The sequence below is a fragment of the Macaca fascicularis genome, chromosome 16 (genome assembly GCF_037993035.2).
Source record: "Macaca fascicularis isolate 582-1 chromosome 16, T2T-MFA8v1.1".
NCBI lineage: Eukaryota > Metazoa > Chordata > Mammalia > Primates > Cercopithecidae > Macaca > Macaca fascicularis.
The window spans coordinates 74,736,230-74,754,752 of record NC_088390.1 but is presented as its reverse complement, the minus strand read 5'-3'; the positions used below and the strand labels follow the sequence as shown (position 1 = coordinate 74,754,752).

Below are 18,523 nucleotides of genomic sequence, written 5' to 3'. Positions count from 1 at the left end.
GAAAAGGGAGACACTCCCTGGCACATGCAGCCCAGTGTCATCCCAGGGCTGCGCCCCCAGCCTACATGTGAACTTGAAGAAAGCATCTGCCCTACTAAGGGTGCCAAGGGCACCCCAGCTACTCCAAACCTCCAACTCCACCGAAGAAATTGGGCCTGGGAGTCTTTAAAACCTCAGAGAAAGAGACAAAATAAATACAAACCTATACTTTAAAGTTGCCCCTGTTCATTTCGATGCCTGACTTTTGGCAGAGCCACATTCCAGCTTTCATGGCTCCACAGTCCATGAAAGTGAAGGAAGTCATTTCTACCTTCATGGGTCTCTTCCTCCATTAAAAAAAGAAAAAAAAAAGAAGGCCAGGCACTTTGGGAGGCCGAGGAGGGTGAATCACCTGAGGTCAGGAGTTCAAGACCAGCCTGGCCAACATGGCGAAACCCTGTCTCTACTAAAAATACAAAACAAATTAGTCAGGCATGGTGGCAGGCACCTGTAATCCCAGCTACCCGGGAGGCTGAAGCAGGAGAATCACTTGAACCCAGGAGGTGAGGTTGCAGCGATCCGAGATCGTGCCATTGCACTCCAGCCTGAATGACAAGAGGGAAACTCCATCTCAAAAAAAAAAAAAAAAAAAATTCCAAAATTCCGTGGACTCTGGCACTGTGCCTCATGGGTCTGATGGAGAAGCGGTTCCCGGCCTTTGATGGGATGAAACCCCACTTCAGTGGGCTTTTTGGTCGTGACGAGGGCAGCCATGAGCCCACTCATGATGACAGGAGAGGGCTGAGATTCCTCTGCACAATGGCACAAAAGGCTGTCCTCAGAGTGGGCAGGGTGACATCTTTGCAGGTTGCATTGCCCTTATGAAAATATGTACTTTTTCTTTCCTGTGGCACTGGCCAGCCCAGGCTCCGAAGGTTGTTCGTAGGAAGGGTGCATATTTGTGTTCTTATCCAAGGAGTTGCTGAAGGAACCTAGGAGTGGAGATGGGGCAGTGGCAAGGAGGATGCAGAAAGGCCTCGCCTGCTGGGCAGATCGTTTGAGGCCAGGAGTTCGAGACCAGCCTGGCCAACACGATAAAACCCAGTCTCTCTACTAAAAAGACAAAAACTAGCTGGGTGTGGTGGTGCATGCCTGTAGTCCCAGCTACTGGGAAGGCTGAGGCACGAGACAGGAGAATCACTTGAACCCAGGAGGCAGAAGTTGCAGTGAGCCAAGATCATGCCGTTGCACTCCAGCCTGGGTGCCAAGAGTGAAACTCCATCAAGGAAGGAAAGAAGGAAGGAAGGAAGGAAGGAAGGAAGGAAGGAAGGAAGGAAGGGGTCTCGAGTTAGCCCAGGGGATTACCTGTTCTGGCTACACAGCAGCTTTAGTTATTTTTCTCTTTCTTTCTTCCTTCCTTCCTTCCTTCCTTTCTTTCTTCTTTCTTTCTTTTTTTTTTTTTTTTTTGAGACAGAATCTCACTCTGTTACCCAGGCTGGAGTGCAGTGGCGCGATCTTGGCTCAATGCAAACTCCGCCTCTTGGGTTCAAGCAATTCTCCTGCCTCAGCCTCCTGAGTAGCTGGGATTACAGGCACAGGCCACCACACCAGGCTAATTTTTGTATTTTTAGTGGAGACGGGGTTTCACCATGTTGGTCAGGCTGGTCTCGAACTCCTGACCTCATGATCCGCCCTCCTCGGCCTCCCAAAGTGCTGGGATTACAGGTGTGAGCCTCCGCGCCTGGCCTTAGCTGTTTTTCAAATGAGACTGTTTCAAGTCCTTTTTGACATTTTGCTCACCTCATACTTGCCCCAGTTCATCTCTGAAGGATGGATCCTCATTCAGAGCAGAGATGGGGGTCTCCCAGCTCAGAGGCAGAGCAGGCCCTTCCCCTTCTTGCATATGGCTAAGAGAGCTTCCGCTAAGCCATAGTTCTCAGCCAGAGTGAGTTCATCCTCCCCGGGGACATTTGGCACTGTCTGGAAACGTTTTAATTGTACAACTGAGGGGGTGGGGTGGGGATACGATTGGCATTTAATGGGTAGAAGTCAGGGCTGCTGCTAAACATCCCATAATGCGCACAGGACAGTCCTCCAAAACAAAGAGCGATCCAGTCCAAAATCTCAACCACGCCACAGTTGGGAAAGCCTGCATCACAGTTTTAGGTTAAAACTACTGCAACTTTTTCACATGTGCTGCCAAAGCCCTGCCCTCCTGAAGGTAAGGTAGCCCCTAAAGAAAGAGCTTTCTGTCTGGTCTGCTCATGACTGCCACCTCCCCGGTCCCTGGAGCAATGATTGACCCAGAGTTGGACATGGCAATAAATATCTGTGGAATAAATGCCTTTTCCCCATTCTGTACTTGTGTCTGTAGAGGCGGGTCATGTGCAAAGCCCTTCTTTCATCTTATGACATCACCCGGGTGCACACCGATATTAACACTGGTTATCTCTAAAACCAATGGGATCCATGTGAATGGATCCCCCACCCCCTCTCCCATACATTCTCTTTTGCTTTTCTGTATTCATATTTATAGCAACCTGACCCCTCTCTGATGCTCATAATTCCTCAGGGCCTCAAGGATATAGGTTTAAGGGACTCTGGCTTTAGCTCTTAGTGGCTTAAGGGAGTTATCTCTGATCTGGAAGATCTATATTCCTCAAGCAATAGAATGAGAGTAGGTGATATGCAGTCTGGGCGGGGCACGGGGGAGTGCTGGGCTGGGCCCAACAGCATGAAGCATTAGCATCAATGTCTTGAATTTGGATCATGCTACCATTCTCTGTCGAGCTGAACCTGAGGTGTCAAGGGAAACAGAAACACACACACAGCCTGCCCAGGCAGTAAGGAAACTCCGCCCAAATTTGCTTAACATGAATTCACATGGGAAACAGCTAGAGGGTAAATCTATAGAGGTAAAACTGACTGGCTGAAGTCCAGCCTAATTTAATACCAAAAACTAGCCTTGCTGGGTGTGATAGCCCATGCCTGTAATCCCAGTGCTTTGGGAGGCTCAGGAGGGAGGAGTGCTTGGAACTGGGAATTCCACACCAGCCTGGCCAACATTAAGAGACCCCGTCCCTACAAAAAATTTAAAAATTAGCCAGACAGAGTGGCGCATGCCCGTAGTCCCAGCTACTCGGGAGGCTGAGATGGGAGGATTACACGAACCCAGGAGTTCAAGGCTGCAGTGAGCTATGATCTCGGCACTGCACTTCAGCCTGGGCGACAGAGTGAGACCCTGTCTCTTAAATAAATATAATAACGGTGAAACCCTATCTCTACTAAAAAATACAAAAAACTAGCCGGGCGAGGTGGCGGGCGCCTGTAGTCCCAGCTACACAGGAGGCTGAGGCAGGAGAATGGCGTAAACCCGGGAGGCGGAGCTTGCAGTGAGCTGAGATCCGGCCACTGAGCCCGGGCGACAGAGCGAGACTCCGTCTCAAAAATAATAATAATAATAATAATAAATAAAATGTATATATGTGTGTGTGAGATACACTATATATTAGGTTGGTGTGAAAGTCATTGCGGTTTTTGCTACTAAAAGTAATGGCAAAAACCACAATGACTTTTGCACCAACCTAATGTATCTCCTAGGAGGTGCTGATACGGTGTATTGATATTGTCCTGGTACAATTCCAGGGGCCCTCAGGCAGACACTGCCTTGTACCAAGAACTCGCTGCCTTGGGTCACCAAACCATCCCCTCAGTCCGTTGTCTCTCTAAGGCCTTACATTATCAACGAGATGAGACGGTTTTATCACGGTTGACTGTAGGTGCAAACACCATTCTCCAGTGAGAAGACACTGCTCGACTTTCTGTGATGCAACTTGAGGGACGGCTGAGTTACTTGTCCACGTGCAGCCCAGCCCGTGAACACTTGGCCCCTCTTGATAAGCGCGTTGACTACACCAAGTCAGCCCTATAAAAAGCAGCCTGCCTGGCTCTTTTCCCAGGCAGCCTGACATCACAGATTCCAGGCTCTGCTATTGTTGTCACACCTGCTGGTGCCCGCTGACAGCACGCTGCCCCCTCCTGACTGCACAGGGCTGACCCGGAATTCCTGGGGGCCCCACAGGCTGCCAGGGCTGACGCCCACCCACCCCATACTTTGGCCCTCAGAGCTGTTTCCCCTTTTCCCCTGGACTTTGAGTCTCTCCCCTCCTCCCCATTGGATCTCGGGAAGTCAGAGGGTGCCAAGAAAGCTTGCCTGCCTCTACTCAGCTGTGTTCTTTACGCCAGGACTCACTGGGCTCATTGCAAAGAACCTCTGGAATTAGGAAATTGGTCTTTAACCAGCAGTTTTCTGAGCACATGAATGAGCACAGGGTTCTCCGGAGGGTCCACCTTGTTAGTGAACACAGGGCAGAACCACAGAGAGGAAGGTCCTCTCTGAATTAGTGAAATGTCCACAGGATAAGTCATAGTTCCATAGCTGGGAAGACGTTGCTTTCACGTGGACGCTGCACAGCCAAGCTCTGCCATGGAGATGGCCTCCTGGATCTGCCTTAATGCAGGGATAACAGTCATGGTGAGACACCACATTGACCTGATGTGATGGGTCTGCAGTGAGCTATGCAGCGAGCTTCCTTCTAATAAAGGAAGCACCCAGACACTTAGCTCATTGAGAAGCTTCATGGCCGGAGGCAGGAGGAATGTCTTCACCTAAGGATGCATTCTTTCCCTAATGGCCCGGAGGGGCCACCTTTCTTCTCCACCCTCCTCCAGGGAAAGTGGACATCTGGACTCCTTTCTTGGGGCCATCGGATCGCTAGAGACTAGCCGGCTTCTCACAGTCACCCCTAAGACACCTGTCTTAACCCCAAGGATGGAATAATCAGGGCTCAAAAGATCTGTTGCCTCGGTCAGCTTGGCCCAGGCTGAGAGGGGAGATGCTGCTGTTGCCTCCTTTTCTGCGGCTTTCTCTCCAGCAGACACAGCCAGGACCCAATGCTGATGTACGTGAAACCAACCAATCCCTTCTTCACTCAGGCATTATTCCCAGAAGATGGCTCAAGTCCCACTTCACTGTTTCTCCCTCCTCTTCCCTCCCCTCCCCTCCTCTCCCCTCTTCTCCCCTCCCTTCTCTTCTCTTCTTTTCCCTTCTTTTTAGAGACAGGGTCTTGCTATGTTGACCAGGGTAGTCTCAAACTCCTGGCCTCGGCAATCCTCCTGCCTCAGCCTCCCAAAGAGCTAGGATTACAGAAGTGAGCCCCCACGCGTGGCCCCACTTCACTATTACTTTCATCGCTTCTACAATCAGTCTTGGAAGTGTCTGGGAACACCTGGAAAAGGCAAGTGGTGAATGACCTTCCTGAGGCCTCCATCTAGCCACCCATGCCTCCATCTAGCCACCCATGCCTCCATCTAGCCACCCATGCTTCCATGACTTTTCTTGATCTGGGCCCCGACATCTCAAGGTAGTTTGGGTCTCATACCTTAACAAGGCAGTGCTGGTGACATTAACTGGAACTCTGCCAGGCCAGTAAGCCAGTGCCGGGACCCGGTGCCCTCCTTCCCAGGTCGTCTGCTTGGCTGGACTTCCCCCTGTGAGAGGAGGGGAAGCAGCTGGTTCATCCATGGTGATAACTCCAGATTTCTTTTCGGCTAAGAGTTAGCCTCTGGGAGAACCCCTTTCTGAGTTTCCAATAACCCCAACAAAGGAATGACATTTTTGGTAACTAGCTATTTCCCTCAACTAGCTAGTGTCTTTCAGTATATGCTTTTTATTTTACTGGACTTCAGATGTAAAACGTTGCCTCACTCTACTGAATCACCTCATTTTATTTTCTTCATGAGACCTTCCCCACTGTAAATTATTTTTTTCATTTATTGATTTACATGTTGTATGTCTCAACATCATGAGACTTCATCAGTCTCATGCACCTAAGACATAGTGGGGCTTAATGAATCTTTGTTGAGTGAGTGAATTTCTCTTCCTAGTGATCATAATGTGACTGACTGTTTAGGATGAAGAAATACAACTATTAAAGAAGAGAAAAAGAAGGAAACTTCTGAAGCTATTTGATCTGCTCAACGTCCAAGAACCGATCTGGCATGGATTTTATGGCTTTATTTTGTTTTGCTTTGCTTTGTTTTTCCTTGAATTAATGAGTTGTACTGATGTTATGGAGACAGTGTCAGTAATAGCTCCAACCTCTTGCCTCCTGGGGGAGGTAAGTACCAACTACGTGCAATCTATGAATTTCCACTTTGGTTATTAAAGGAATTATTTTTGTACCCATTAAGTCAAAAGCGACCACCATAATAATGATGGCTAGCGGGCTGGAAGAGATGAGGTCATGTTTGATGGAAACATCCTGAATACATGTTGGGTTGCATGAACCACGGCCATCCCACCACCCCCACACACACCCCACCCTCATCCTGGTTGAGCCAAGGGCCAAGGATCCCACAAAGTTAGCGTGTGCACAGCCTTTCCAACGCAAGTGCTGTGTGTGGCTCACACACACTGTGGTCATGCAATTTCCCTTTGTTTGGTTGGTGTGAATAATAAAAGCAATTATGTGGGGAGGAACACGGGGAGGAACAAGATGAAGGCTTCTGTCGCCCTGTGCTAGCACTGCTGCAAATGGAACCTTTGATGTCCCTTGGCCCAGCACACCACACGGGAAATGCTCAGCATTCTTAGGGCTTTTTCATAACCAGCTTTGGAGTCCCTCAAGTTTTGAAGTAAGAAACAAAACACAAAATAACTTACGTCCTAGGGACTGTTTATGTTTAAGGGTGTGGGGTTCAAAAATCCAATTGGGGTCTCTGCAGGCTGAGTGAGACGCTCTTTGATCTAGCCCAGCATTTCTCAAATACATCCTTCCTATCGAGAACCACGTCTCCCATAAATACATATAGCTCCCTCCAATTTATTCACGCACTTGGAACAAAGAATCCAGAACTCCAACAAGCATAAGACACATTTCCACGTGGCTTTGGAATGTATGACTTACGCTTCAGCTTAGGGCCAAAAAGCAGGGAGGAAGCATCCGCTCAAAGGCATGTGCTGGGGCTTTGTGGATACTTCCACTCCCATGGGGGCATCTTTGTGGACGCTTGGGGTATGGGTGGGTGAAACTGGGGAGCCTGTTTATCTGCATGTCCATGGTGTACAATATTCAAATAGTCTTGCTTAAACTTCGAGGCCAGATGCTAAGGAAAGATCAAGGCTGTAGTTCCAGGAAACAAGCCATTAGGTCTATTGGTCCACCAGAAGGCACTGGGGTGGGCAGTGGCACCAGGGTTGAACACAGGATTTGGTCTCTGCCTCCAGGATGTTTCCAGAAGGGTAAACTGATCTTTAATTAATAAATTTGCTACTCGGTCTTCACCACTAGGGATTCTTCTCGTTTGCCACAACCTTTTGTTTTGCTCTCTTGTAGCTGACTGACTTTCCTAATACGCTCTTCAGAGAAAAACATTTCAATGTGCTTGTCTTATTTCAGCAAAGGATTGAAAGCTGGAGGGGTTTGGAGGAATCCGGCTAGTTATAAAACAGGTGTAGTCAACAAAGCAGACAATCTCCTTGCAAAAGATTCAGGAATTAGGAGAAAGAAAAAGATTGGCTGAGAGAAGTCCCTTAGTGTGGTCACTTAAGGAGCAATCCCCTCTTTCTGTTGTAGAGACTAGTCGGCTAGTGCAGGCTACACCCTGGGTTCTGGCTCTAACAGGAAGACACAATTATATATGCCAGCCGTGCAAATGATCACAGGCCCACAGATCTTGTATTCTAAAGGGATTCATCTTAAAAGGGTCTAGAGTGTGAACAAGCAATTCTTAAATATTTATGTATCACCCACAACGCAGATACCGTCTTGCTATAAATTCCAATTTCTCACTGGTACTTCTAGGAGTGGACAAAACTTACAAAGATCTGACTAGCATTCTATCAGCCCCTAGGGTTGTATAGTCTCATTATGAGATGCATATGCTTGTATTAAACAGGCGTGTTGTGTTTTATCTGCACCAGTAAAGGCTGAATTCTAAGGTAGCTACTCCTAATCCCCCAATATTCTTCAGTAATACCTGCTCCCACTAATGGGTAGTTATTCTAAATTAAACATAATATTAATAACAACAATAGCATCTCCTATTTATTGAGCCCTTACTAAGTACCAAGTTAAGTGCTCCTCAGCATAAAGATACATGCTTCCTGGCATTATCTCATTGAATCCTTATGACACCCTCTCAAGTTAGCTACTATTGTCCCCATTTTTCAGATGGGGAAACCAAAGCTCAGAGAGGCGAAGTAATTTGCCCCCAAGTCACATAGCTAGAAAATGATAGAGCCGGCTGGGCGCGGTGGCTCACGCCTGTAATCCCAGCACTTTGGGAGGCTGAGGCGGGCGGATCACGAGGTCAGGAGTGTGAGACCAGCCTGACCAATATGGTGAAACCCCATCTCTAGTAAAAATACAAAAATTAGCCAGCCGTGGTGGCACATGGCTGTAATACTAGCTACTCAGGAGGCTGAGGCAGGAGAATCACTTGAACCCGGGAGGCAGAGGTTGCAGCGAGCCAAAATTGAGCCACTTCACTCCAGCCTGGGTGGCAGAGTGAGACTCTGTCTAAAAAAAAAAAAGAAAGAAAGAAAATGATAGAGTCAAGATCTGAATGCCGGTCTGACTACACAGCCAGCACCCTCACTCACTAAACCTAGGGCAGGGGTTCCCATTTTGAATATGTATTAGAATCACTGGGGAGCTTTTAAAAAATACCCATGCCAAAGTCTCTTTCCCAGAGACTGTGATTTAATCAGCCTGCAGTGAGGCTCTGACATCAAGATCTTCTAAAACTCTCCTGGGGTTTAGTGCGGAGAGCACCCATTCCCAGGGAAAGAGGGCAAGGGGCAAGATAGGGAAGAGAACACAGCACATTTCAAAGTTAAATGTAGCTAATGGTCATCGTCACCGCAGGCTTTCTGTTGCCCACGCCTTTATACCTCTATGCCACAGCGTCACAAATATGACCTTATAAAGTCATAGTAAGTAAGAACAATAGATAATCCATAAATGAAACTTCTAATCACTTTTCAATTTCAAACACTATTCATTCATTTAGATAAGCTTCCATACTTTGATCGGGAACTGGCACGTTAAAAGTGTTAGTTGCCTTCGGCTTTCTGTCGAGAAATGCATGTCTTATGGCCATGAGAATGCATTTCTATGCACTCGTGGTTACTTATGACTCTAATTAAAGCAGAGCCTCTTACTTAAAGCAATAAATATTTAGCCACAGCAACCAAAATATAAACAAAACCATGATTCACGAATTTGCTTATTTGTGCTTCTCTGGTTACGGAAGTGAAGTGGCATTTTATGATGCATCGAGACAGGGGCAGGCCGAGGAACACTCACCACTGCCCACGCGGAGGAACAGTGGTCTTTCTTGGCTGGGACCCAAGGGCCATGTTTCACTGAGTCAGAAAGGCAAGGCAGCAAACAAGGAAATTCGCAAATTTCTCCATACAGAAGAATCACCACAAGAGATCTCATCTAAGATATGGATTTCTGGGTCCTATCCCCAGGAATTCTAATCTAATAAGTCCGGGGTGGGGCTCTGATTCTAGGTAATTCTGATGTCAGTGGCCTGAAAACCAGAGCTGAAGAAGTATTCAAGGAATAATTAGGACGATACCTTTGGGGGCAGGCAGGTCTCCAGTGGTACCCCTGCCAACCAAGTGGCCTTGGGCAGAATTCATAACCTCCCTCAGTCTCAATCATCTCAGCCAGGAAGCAGGGAAATGATTGTACAGTTGACCCTTGAATAACACAAGAGTTAGGGCACTGACTCCCGCGCAGTTGAAAATCTGGGCATAACCTTTGACTCTTCCAAAACTTAACTACTGATAGCCTTATGTTGACCAGGAAGCCATACCAATAACATAAACATTCAATTAAGACATATTTAGTATCTTATATGTATTATATACTGTAGACTTATAATAAAGTGAGCTAGAGAAAAGAAAATGTTAGTAAGAAAATCCTGGCCAGGCACAGTCGCTCACAACTGTAATCCTAGCACTTCAGGAGGCCAAGGCAGGAGGATGGCTTGGGCCCAGGAGTCCGAGACCAGACTGGGCAACATAGTGAGACCCCCTGTCTCTACAAAATAAATAAATAAATAAATAGCTAAGTGTGGTAGTCCCAGCTACTTGGGAGTCCTAGCTGGTAGTCCAAGCTACTTGGGAGGCTGAGGTGGGAGGATCGCCTGAGCCCAGGAGGTTGAGGCAGCAGTGAGCTCTGATTAGATCACTGCCCTCTAGCCTGGACAACACAGCAAGACTCTGTCAAAAAAGAAAAAGAGGAAAAAAGTAAGAAAGAAAGAAAGAAAGAAAGAAAGAAAGAAAGAAAGAGAGAGAGAGAGAGAGAGAGAGAGAAAGAAAGAAAGAAAGAAAGAAAGAAAGAAAGAAAGAAAGAAAGAAAGAGAAAGAGAGAGAGAGAGAAAGAAAGAAAGAAAGAAAGAAAGAAAGAAAGAGAAAAGAAAGACAAAGAAACAAAGAAAGAAAGAGAGAAAGAAAGAGGAGAGGGAGGGAGGGAGGGAAGGAAGGGAAGAAAGAAGAAAAAAGAGAAAAGGAAGGAAGGAAGGAAAGGGAAGGGAGGGAAGGAAGGAAAGAAAAATAAAATTAGAAGAAAGACAAAATATATTTTCTATTCATTAAGTGGAAGTGGCTCATCGTAAAGGGCTTCATCCTCGTTGTCTTCACGTGGAGTACACTAAGGAAGACGAGGGGAAAGAGGAGAGGTCGGTCTTGCTGTCTCAGGGGTGGCAGAGGCAGAAGAAAATTCATGTATTAAGTGGACCCACGCAGTTCAAATCCATGTCACTCAAGGGCCAACTGTATTTATCTCATAGGGTTGTGGGAACAGCTATATAAGATAGTGTACATAAAGCTTTAAGCAAGGTACTTTTGCATAATGCCCGCCAGAGGAGTGCCAACCAAATTACCTATGGGGAGAAAATAGCAGAGAGCACAACCTCCGACAGTTTGGTTTGGCATGCATGGTGTTTTTCTTTTAACTAATGCTGAATGTCATTTGGCAGGGTCCTCTCTCCAGTTTATTGAATTCCTAACACTGCCCATGACCGACAAAAACAAACATTTGTTCCTTATCACCTGCCGGGCCCACAAAGCCATTAGCATTTGTGACTGGGTAGCGCGCCTGTTCTGAGGAGTGCACATTCTAATAACCTTCTAAAGAAGCAGGCTCTCAGCCCAGTGCAGTGGCTCGCAGTTGTACTACCAGCACTCTGGGAGGCCAATGCAAGGAAGATCATTTGAAGCCAGGAGTTCGAAACCAGCCTGAGCAATAAGCAAGACCCCCCTGCCCCATCTCTGTAAAAAAAAAAAAAAAGAAAAAAGAAAAATTTAATGTTCCAGGCATGGTGGCGTACACCTGTAGCCCCAGCTACTAGGGAGGCTGAAGCAGGAGGATTGCTTGAGCCCAGGAGGTCAAGGCTGCAGTGAGCCATGATCACACCACTGCACTGCAGCCCGGGCAACAGAGTGAGACCCTGCCTCTACAAAAATAAAATAAAGAAGCAGGCTTTGTTTCTAAATGTAGTATGTCCCCTTGCCAAGGATGCGTACAGTGTACTCGTTTTCTAGAAACACGGGGCAGCCTGGGACTCCGGCTGGCCTGGGGTGGCCCTGAGTATGGGATGAGGACATTCCACTAAGCCTGGTGGCCAAAGTCCCAGAAAGAGACACAGTTTGACTTCTGCTGGGTCTCCACCAGCAGGCCCAGTCCCCAGCCAGGGCCAACAGTCAGAGTCCCTTATCCCTTGCTCTCTCACCCCATGGCACCTCTGACTTTTCCCTGCCCCACCCCCGACCCCAAACAGGACAGAAGGCCCAGGATGCGGAGACGGCTTCCCAGTGGGAAAGATTATGCAACAACCTGATAGCATCAGATTACAAACAACCAAGGTCTCCTAGGAGCCTGGATGCCAAATTCAACAGAATGTTTCCTCATCACCAAGGGGGAGGAAGGAACAGTTCTGCTCTTCAAATAAAACAAGAAAAGATTTTCCAGACAGAGGAGCAGTCAGTTAGGGGAAAAACAAGGTGTTGGTTCTGTCCTGGGTAGGAAACAGATCTGGCACGGAGAAGGGAAGGCGGCTGCAGTGAGAGCCAGGCCTCCTGGACCAGGCTGCGGGCCCAGAGACAGCGGGGGTGACTAACTCGTGCCCTTCTTCTTCGGGAGAGGGCAGGGCTGCTTTGCTCTGCCTCCGCCCCAGTTCTGTGTCTCCTCGCCCCTGCAGGGCACAAGCCAAGTGGAGTATTCTCAGTCCACACGCACGGGGTGAAAAGATGACTCCAGGAGACGCTGCCTCATCCCATCAGCTGAGCTGGGCGGTTCAGCCAGGAAAGGAAAGGGAAGACAAGCAGGGGGGCCTGGGGGCCCTGAGAACAGGGGAAGACAGCGCGTGGCCTGACGCAGCAGCCTGGCTTCAGGGAGAAAATTGCACGACTCCCAGTACTGTTTGTCCTACTCCGTTGCGAAAACATTGACCGCCTTCTCTCTTTCATCTCCTCTTGAGTCTGGCCCCCGTACAGTGAGCCGTGCAGACATCCCACTGATGGGAAACTGGGTGAGGAGGAGCAGGTGGCCAGAGGGACCCCAGCCCCTTTGACTCACAGGACATGGCCACCTGCCGAGCAGGGAGCTGCCTGGCTTCCCAGAGCCTCAGCAGCATTCCAGGCAGAGAGGAAGACGGAGGCTGTGGCATAGTTAGTTGACAGGAAGCTGCTTTGGAGAATGAGGAAGAAGTGTCTACCCCCCGGCAGCAGCCTCTCAGGCAAAGTTCACTTTCAGACTCCCAAGAAAAGAAGGGAACGGCATCCAGCCCCAGCCCGATCATGAATTTAAGTGCTGCCACCCACCAATCCCACATCAAGCCACAGACTTAGTGGGAAGGCCTTGCCCCAAAAAAGAATGTTATCTTGAGGTGCCTGAAATTCAGCTTCAGAACGTTTCCCAAGAGACCCGGAACATTTTAAAGTTATCTGTATGCGATTTAAGTTGCCTGATCCTTTAGTGAGGGAATCTTTTTCAGGGTGTTTGCCAGTCCCCTTCTAGAGCTTCTATGCGTGGGGTCCCGTCAGGTTGTTTCAGCCGGGAATTAAGAAATTGAGTCTAATGGGGGTTATCATTAGAGGCCAGGCACAAGGCTGGGAGCGTCCCAGGCAGTACCCCCACTGATTCTCCCAACAATCTACGGAGAATAGTCCATGACTCCACCTAACAAGAAGAGGCTGCTGAGCCCTGAGCTGAGTCAAGATTCAAGCCCAGCCTGAGCCTCCAAACCCTCTCTGCCTCCCACAGATGTAGAAAGATTCAGACTGTCGCAAGAGCTAAAGACTTTTTCCTTGACAATTACTAGGTTCAAAGAGCAAGATACAGTTTTCCAGGTGGCTGAGCATCGCGTATAACCAGATGTGCGTGAGAGCAGTCACGTGGCTTGGGGAATGAGCCAGTGATGGTCAGAGGATGTGGGCCCCTCCACGGCTGGCTGGCCTCGGGGATGCCTTCCATTCTCCTTGGCCTCAGTTTCCTCATTTGTCCAATAAGGTGGCTGGAATAAAGATCGCTGAGGTCGGCCAGGCATGGTGACTCATGCCTGTAATCCCAACACTTTGGGAGGCTGAGGCGGGTGGATCACCGGAGGTCAGGAGTTCAAGACCAGCCTGGCCCACATGGTGAAACCCCGTCTCTACTAAAAATACCAGACATGGTGGCGGGTGTGGTGGTGCACATGTGTCATACCAGCTACTCAGGAGGCTGAACCAGGAGAATCGCTTGAACCTGGGAGGTGGAGTTTGCAGTGAGCTGAGATCGCACCACTACACTCCAGCCTGGGCGACAGAACAAGACTTTGTTTCAAAAAAAAAAAAAAAATGACTGAGGTCTTTTCCAACTTTGGCATTCTTTGAACTTGGGGATATTCTTGGAGATTTTGTCACTGGCTTCTCTCATTGGTCATTTTTGGATCAGTGGAAGTGAGACTGGTACTTGCCCTTCTCCTTGTTCTCAGCTCCCCTGATACAAGAGGGATCTTTTAATAAACATTGGCTAGTATGCTGGAGGGGGAGTGGGAGATGGTGAGCAACTGTTTAAAGGATATGGGGTTCAACAAAATAAATATATATTTTTTAAAAGCTAGGCATAGGCCAGGTGCACTGGCTCACACCTGTAATCCCAACATTTTGGGAGGCTACGGTGGGAAGATTGCTTAAGCCCAGGAGTTTCAGACCAGCCTGGGCAATATAGCAAGACCCTGTCTCTAAAAAAAAAAAAAAAAAAACATTTAAAAAGGAAAAGAAAAATTAGCTGGGGATGGTAGTGCATGCCTGTGGTCCCAGCTACTTAGGAGGCTGAGGTGGGAGGATCGCTTGAATCCAGGAGGTTGAGGCTGCAGTGAGCTGTAATGATGCCACTGCACTCCAGCCTGGGCAACAGAGCAAGACCCTATCTCAGAAAAAAAAAAAATGCAGGGGGCGCAGTGGCACACTCCTGTAGTCCAAGGTACTCAGGAGAATGAGGTGGGGGGATCCCTTGAGCTCAGGAGTTTGAGGCTGCAATGAGTTATGATCGTGCCATTGCACTCCAGCCTGGGGGACAGAGCAAGACTATATCTCTAAAATATTAATTAATTAATTAATTAAAGGATATAGGGTTTCTTTTGGGGTGACAGAAGTGTTTTAGAACTAGACAGATGTGGTCGTCACACAACATAGGGAAGGTGCTAAGTGCTACTTAACCGAACAACGTAAAATGTTAATTTTATGTGATGTAAATTTCACCTCTATATTTAACATTAAATAAGGTCCCTCCCGCTCTTAAAATCTTCCCATGGTTCTACATTTCCTTAGAATAAAAGCCAAACTGCAAAGATTGTCGAACGCTGGCCCCATCTCTTGCTGTTCTCCTTGGTCGCCACAAACTCCAGACTCACAGACACAGGGGCAGCTCCAGGGAGCGGCTCCTACTCCCTGATGTTCCCACCTCTGCCCGGGCTGCTGCCCTCGCCCAGAGCCTTTTCTCCTGCCAATCCCTGGCTGTCTCCTACTCATTCTTCAAAATGCAAACCACCCCCAGGGAAGCCTATTTGCTACCCAATATGGTAGCCAGTAGCCACATATGGCTACTGAGACCTGGAAGTATGGCTGGTGTGACCAAGGAATTGAATTTTAATTGACTTGTATTAATTTTAATTTAAATGCCCATATGTGGCTAGTGCCTGACATACCGGATTGTGTAGCTCTAGACAGGTGGTTCTCAAATTTTAACCTGCATTATCACCCAAAGGACTGGTTAAACCCAGATTCCTGGGACCCATCTCAAGTGTTTCTGATTCTTTTGGCCCAGGGTGAAGCCCTAAAATTTGTACTGTTAACAATTTCTCAGGTGGTGCTAATGATGCTGGTTGGGGAACCACACTTTGATAACCATTGGTCTAAAGTTGAAAGTTCTACCCTCAGATGATTCTAGACTCATGGTCTAGATGTAGACGTTCTGGACTGGTGGTTCTCAAAGTTCGGTCCCTGGACCAGCCACATCAGCATCACCTAGGAGTGCCCTAGAAATGCAAAACCCCCATCGGCAACCCAGCCCTCTTGGGTCAGAACTGTATGTTAGCAAGATCCCCGGGGGACGGTCTACACACTTTAATTTTAAAATCAAAGAAACACTATTCTAGACTGTCATTCCGGTCGGGGCTTTGTTGATCTTTGTAGCACCAGCACTGAGCATAGTTCCTGGCACACAGTAGGTGCTCAATAGGAGGAATAGAAAACAGTAGGTGCTCAACAAATGCTTGCAGGAGGAAGGAAGGAAAGGAGAAATGAAGGTTGCCCAGCTAGTAAATCTATTTTTCTTTTTCTTTTTTTGACAGAGTCTCACTCTGTTGCCCAGGCTGGAGTGCAGTAGCACAATCTCAGCTCACTGCAACCTCCTCCGCCCCCCAGGTTCAAGCGATTCTCCTGCCTCAGCCACCCGAGTAGCTGGGATTACAGATGCCCGCCACCATACCTGGCCAATTTTTGTATTTTTAGTAGAGACAGGTTTTCACCATGTTGGCCAGACTGGTCTTGAACTCCTGACCTCAAGCTATCTTCCTGCCTCAGCCTCCCAAAGTGCTAGGACTACAGGCATGAGCCACTGCACCTAGCCAGCTAGTAAATGTATTTCTCATCATTCCCTCAAAGAATGGGGTCCCAGTCCACATCCTTAAGCCTGACTCACTATTTCAAAACTGCCTCATAAAGGGAGAAGAGATCAATAAGGCAAGTCCTCAGATAGGAGACCAGCAGGTCAATTCTCTTCCCCATGGAGAAGCCACTTACTTACAGATCCTTTCCCCTACATCCATGGTCTCCACACCTTCTGGACTTTTAACCATGGGGCTTCTGACACCAGGCGATTCCAGGCTTTCTAACTGAACACTGAAGATGGCAGCCTGGCCCAAGGGTGTCCCAGGTACAGAACAGAGGAATTGTAATCAGCTAATGCAACAAACCACTCCCAGTGTATGCTGTATTTCTCTAGGCTCTTGTTTCTTGACACACCTCCATCCACCTCCAGTCCTCCTTAGCATCTTCTCTTGACCCAGCTCTCCAGAAATCACAACTAAATCACAGCATTTTTTAACGGAAGACGACCAAAAAGATCTATGCATATATAGAGAGAAAGAGAGAGAGTGAGAGTGAGAAACACCAATACTCAAAGAGATAAAATAATCTGGTCACTGAGAAGGTTAGCAGGAGCTGGTACTCAGCTCTCCTGACCCCTGACTCAAATTTCCAGACACAAGTTATGGCCACAGTCCAGCAGCCACTTGCTCCTAAAGTTCTGAAGATATCTGATCCAAGGGACATCAGGTTAAAATTGAAAAATAGGCCGGTCGTGGTGGCTCACACCTGTAATCCCAGCACTTTGGGAGGCTGAGGTGGGCGGATCACCTGAGGTCAGGAGTTCAATGCCAGCCTGACCAACATGGAGAAATCCCATCTCAACTAAAAATACAAAATCAGCCAGGTGTGGTGGCGGGTGCCTGTGATCCCAGCTACTAGGGAGGCTGAGGCAGGAGAATCACTTGAACACAGGAGGCAGAGGTTGTCGTGAGCTGAGATTGTGCCATTGCACTGTAGCCCGGGGAACAAGAGCGAAACTCCATCTCAAAAAAATAAAAATAAAAATGAAAAATAAAAATGATAATGACCGGGCATGGTGGCTCACGCCTATAATCCCAGCACTTTGGGAGGCCAAGGCGGGTGGATCACTTGAGGTCAGGAATTCAAGACCAGCCTAGCCAACACGGTGAAACCCCATCCCTACTAAAAATACAAAAACAAAAACAAACAAACAAAAAATTAGCTGAGCATGGTGGCACACACGTGTAATCCCAGCTACTTGGGAGGATGAGGTAGGAGAATAGCTTGAGCCCAGAAGGTGAAGGTTGCAGTGAGCCAAGATCATGCCACTGCACTCCAGCCTGGGTGACAGAGTGAGACTCTGTCTCAAAAAAAAAATCAGCATTTGCTTCTCTGCACCAGAATCGAGGTGCACAATGCTTCAGTTTCTAGGTAACTACAATTATCCTGCCAGACTAATACGATGAGGGGAGTGCTAGTGGAGACCACCTGGAGACAGCTGAGGGCCATAGGTCAGGATTGAGTTTAACAGCAGGAAAAACAGCCTGATATGGTTTGGCTCTGTGTCCCCACCCAAATCTCACAACGAATTGTAATCCCCAGTGTTGGAGGAAGGGCCTGGTGGAAGGCGACTGGGTCATGAGAGCGGATTTCCCCTTTGCTGTTCTCATGATGGTGAGCAAATTCTCATTAGTCTTGGCTGTTTAAAAGTGAGTGGCGCCTTCCCCTTCACTCTCTTCCTCCTGCTCCAAACATGGAGGACATACATGCTTCCCCTTCGCCTTCTGCCATGACTGTAAGTTTCCTGAGGCCTCCCTAGCTATGCTTCCTGTACAGCCTGCGGAACTGTGAGTCAATTAAACCTCTTTTCTTTATAAATTACCCTGTCTCAGGTAGTTCTTTATAGCAATGTGAGTTTATTTTATCTCTTGGAGTATTGGTGTTTTGATTGATTGATAGATAGATAGATAGATTAGATAGATGATAGATGATAGATAGATAGATAGATAGATAGATAGATGATAGATGATAGACAGATAACAGACAGATAGATAGATAGACAGAACAGGCAGATAGACAGACAAATAGACCTTTTTGGTTCCCTCTAATTCAAGAATGGTGCGATTGTGTGTATTAGTCTGTGGATGAATACACAGTCCCAGATCTAAAATTCTGCCTCACACATTCCTCAATGGGGGTAATCTTGCCAGGCCCACCTCTGAACCCCCTTGGACACAAATACCTCCTAAACGTTTAATTTATATGAAACAAACAATACCGGTTTATTGTAGGGGTAAATTCACCCCTTCAACTCTCCTTCCGTTGCCCAGAGGTAATTACTGCTAATGTTTTGTTACCCTTTATTGACTCTTT

General features: G+C 47.7%; 1 protein-coding gene across 22 annotated transcripts in view; it reads right to left on the bottom strand.

The window, feature by feature from the left end:
• ARSG (arylsulfatase G) overlaps window positions 1-18,523 on the bottom strand; it is a 147,456-nt gene that overhangs the window by 18,897 nt on the left and 110,036 nt on the right. For all 22 annotated transcript variants that reach the window (XR_012426057.1, XR_012426056.1, XR_012426061.1 and 19 more), the window contains one exon: window positions 5,421-5,529. Coding sequence is in view for 11 of the 22 variants with exons in the window: in XM_074020227.1 (XP_073876328.1) it covers window positions 5,421-5,529 (109 nt within the window). In the remaining 11 variants the exon portion in view is untranslated. The remainder of the gene's footprint in view (window positions 1-5,420; window positions 5,530-18,523) is intronic.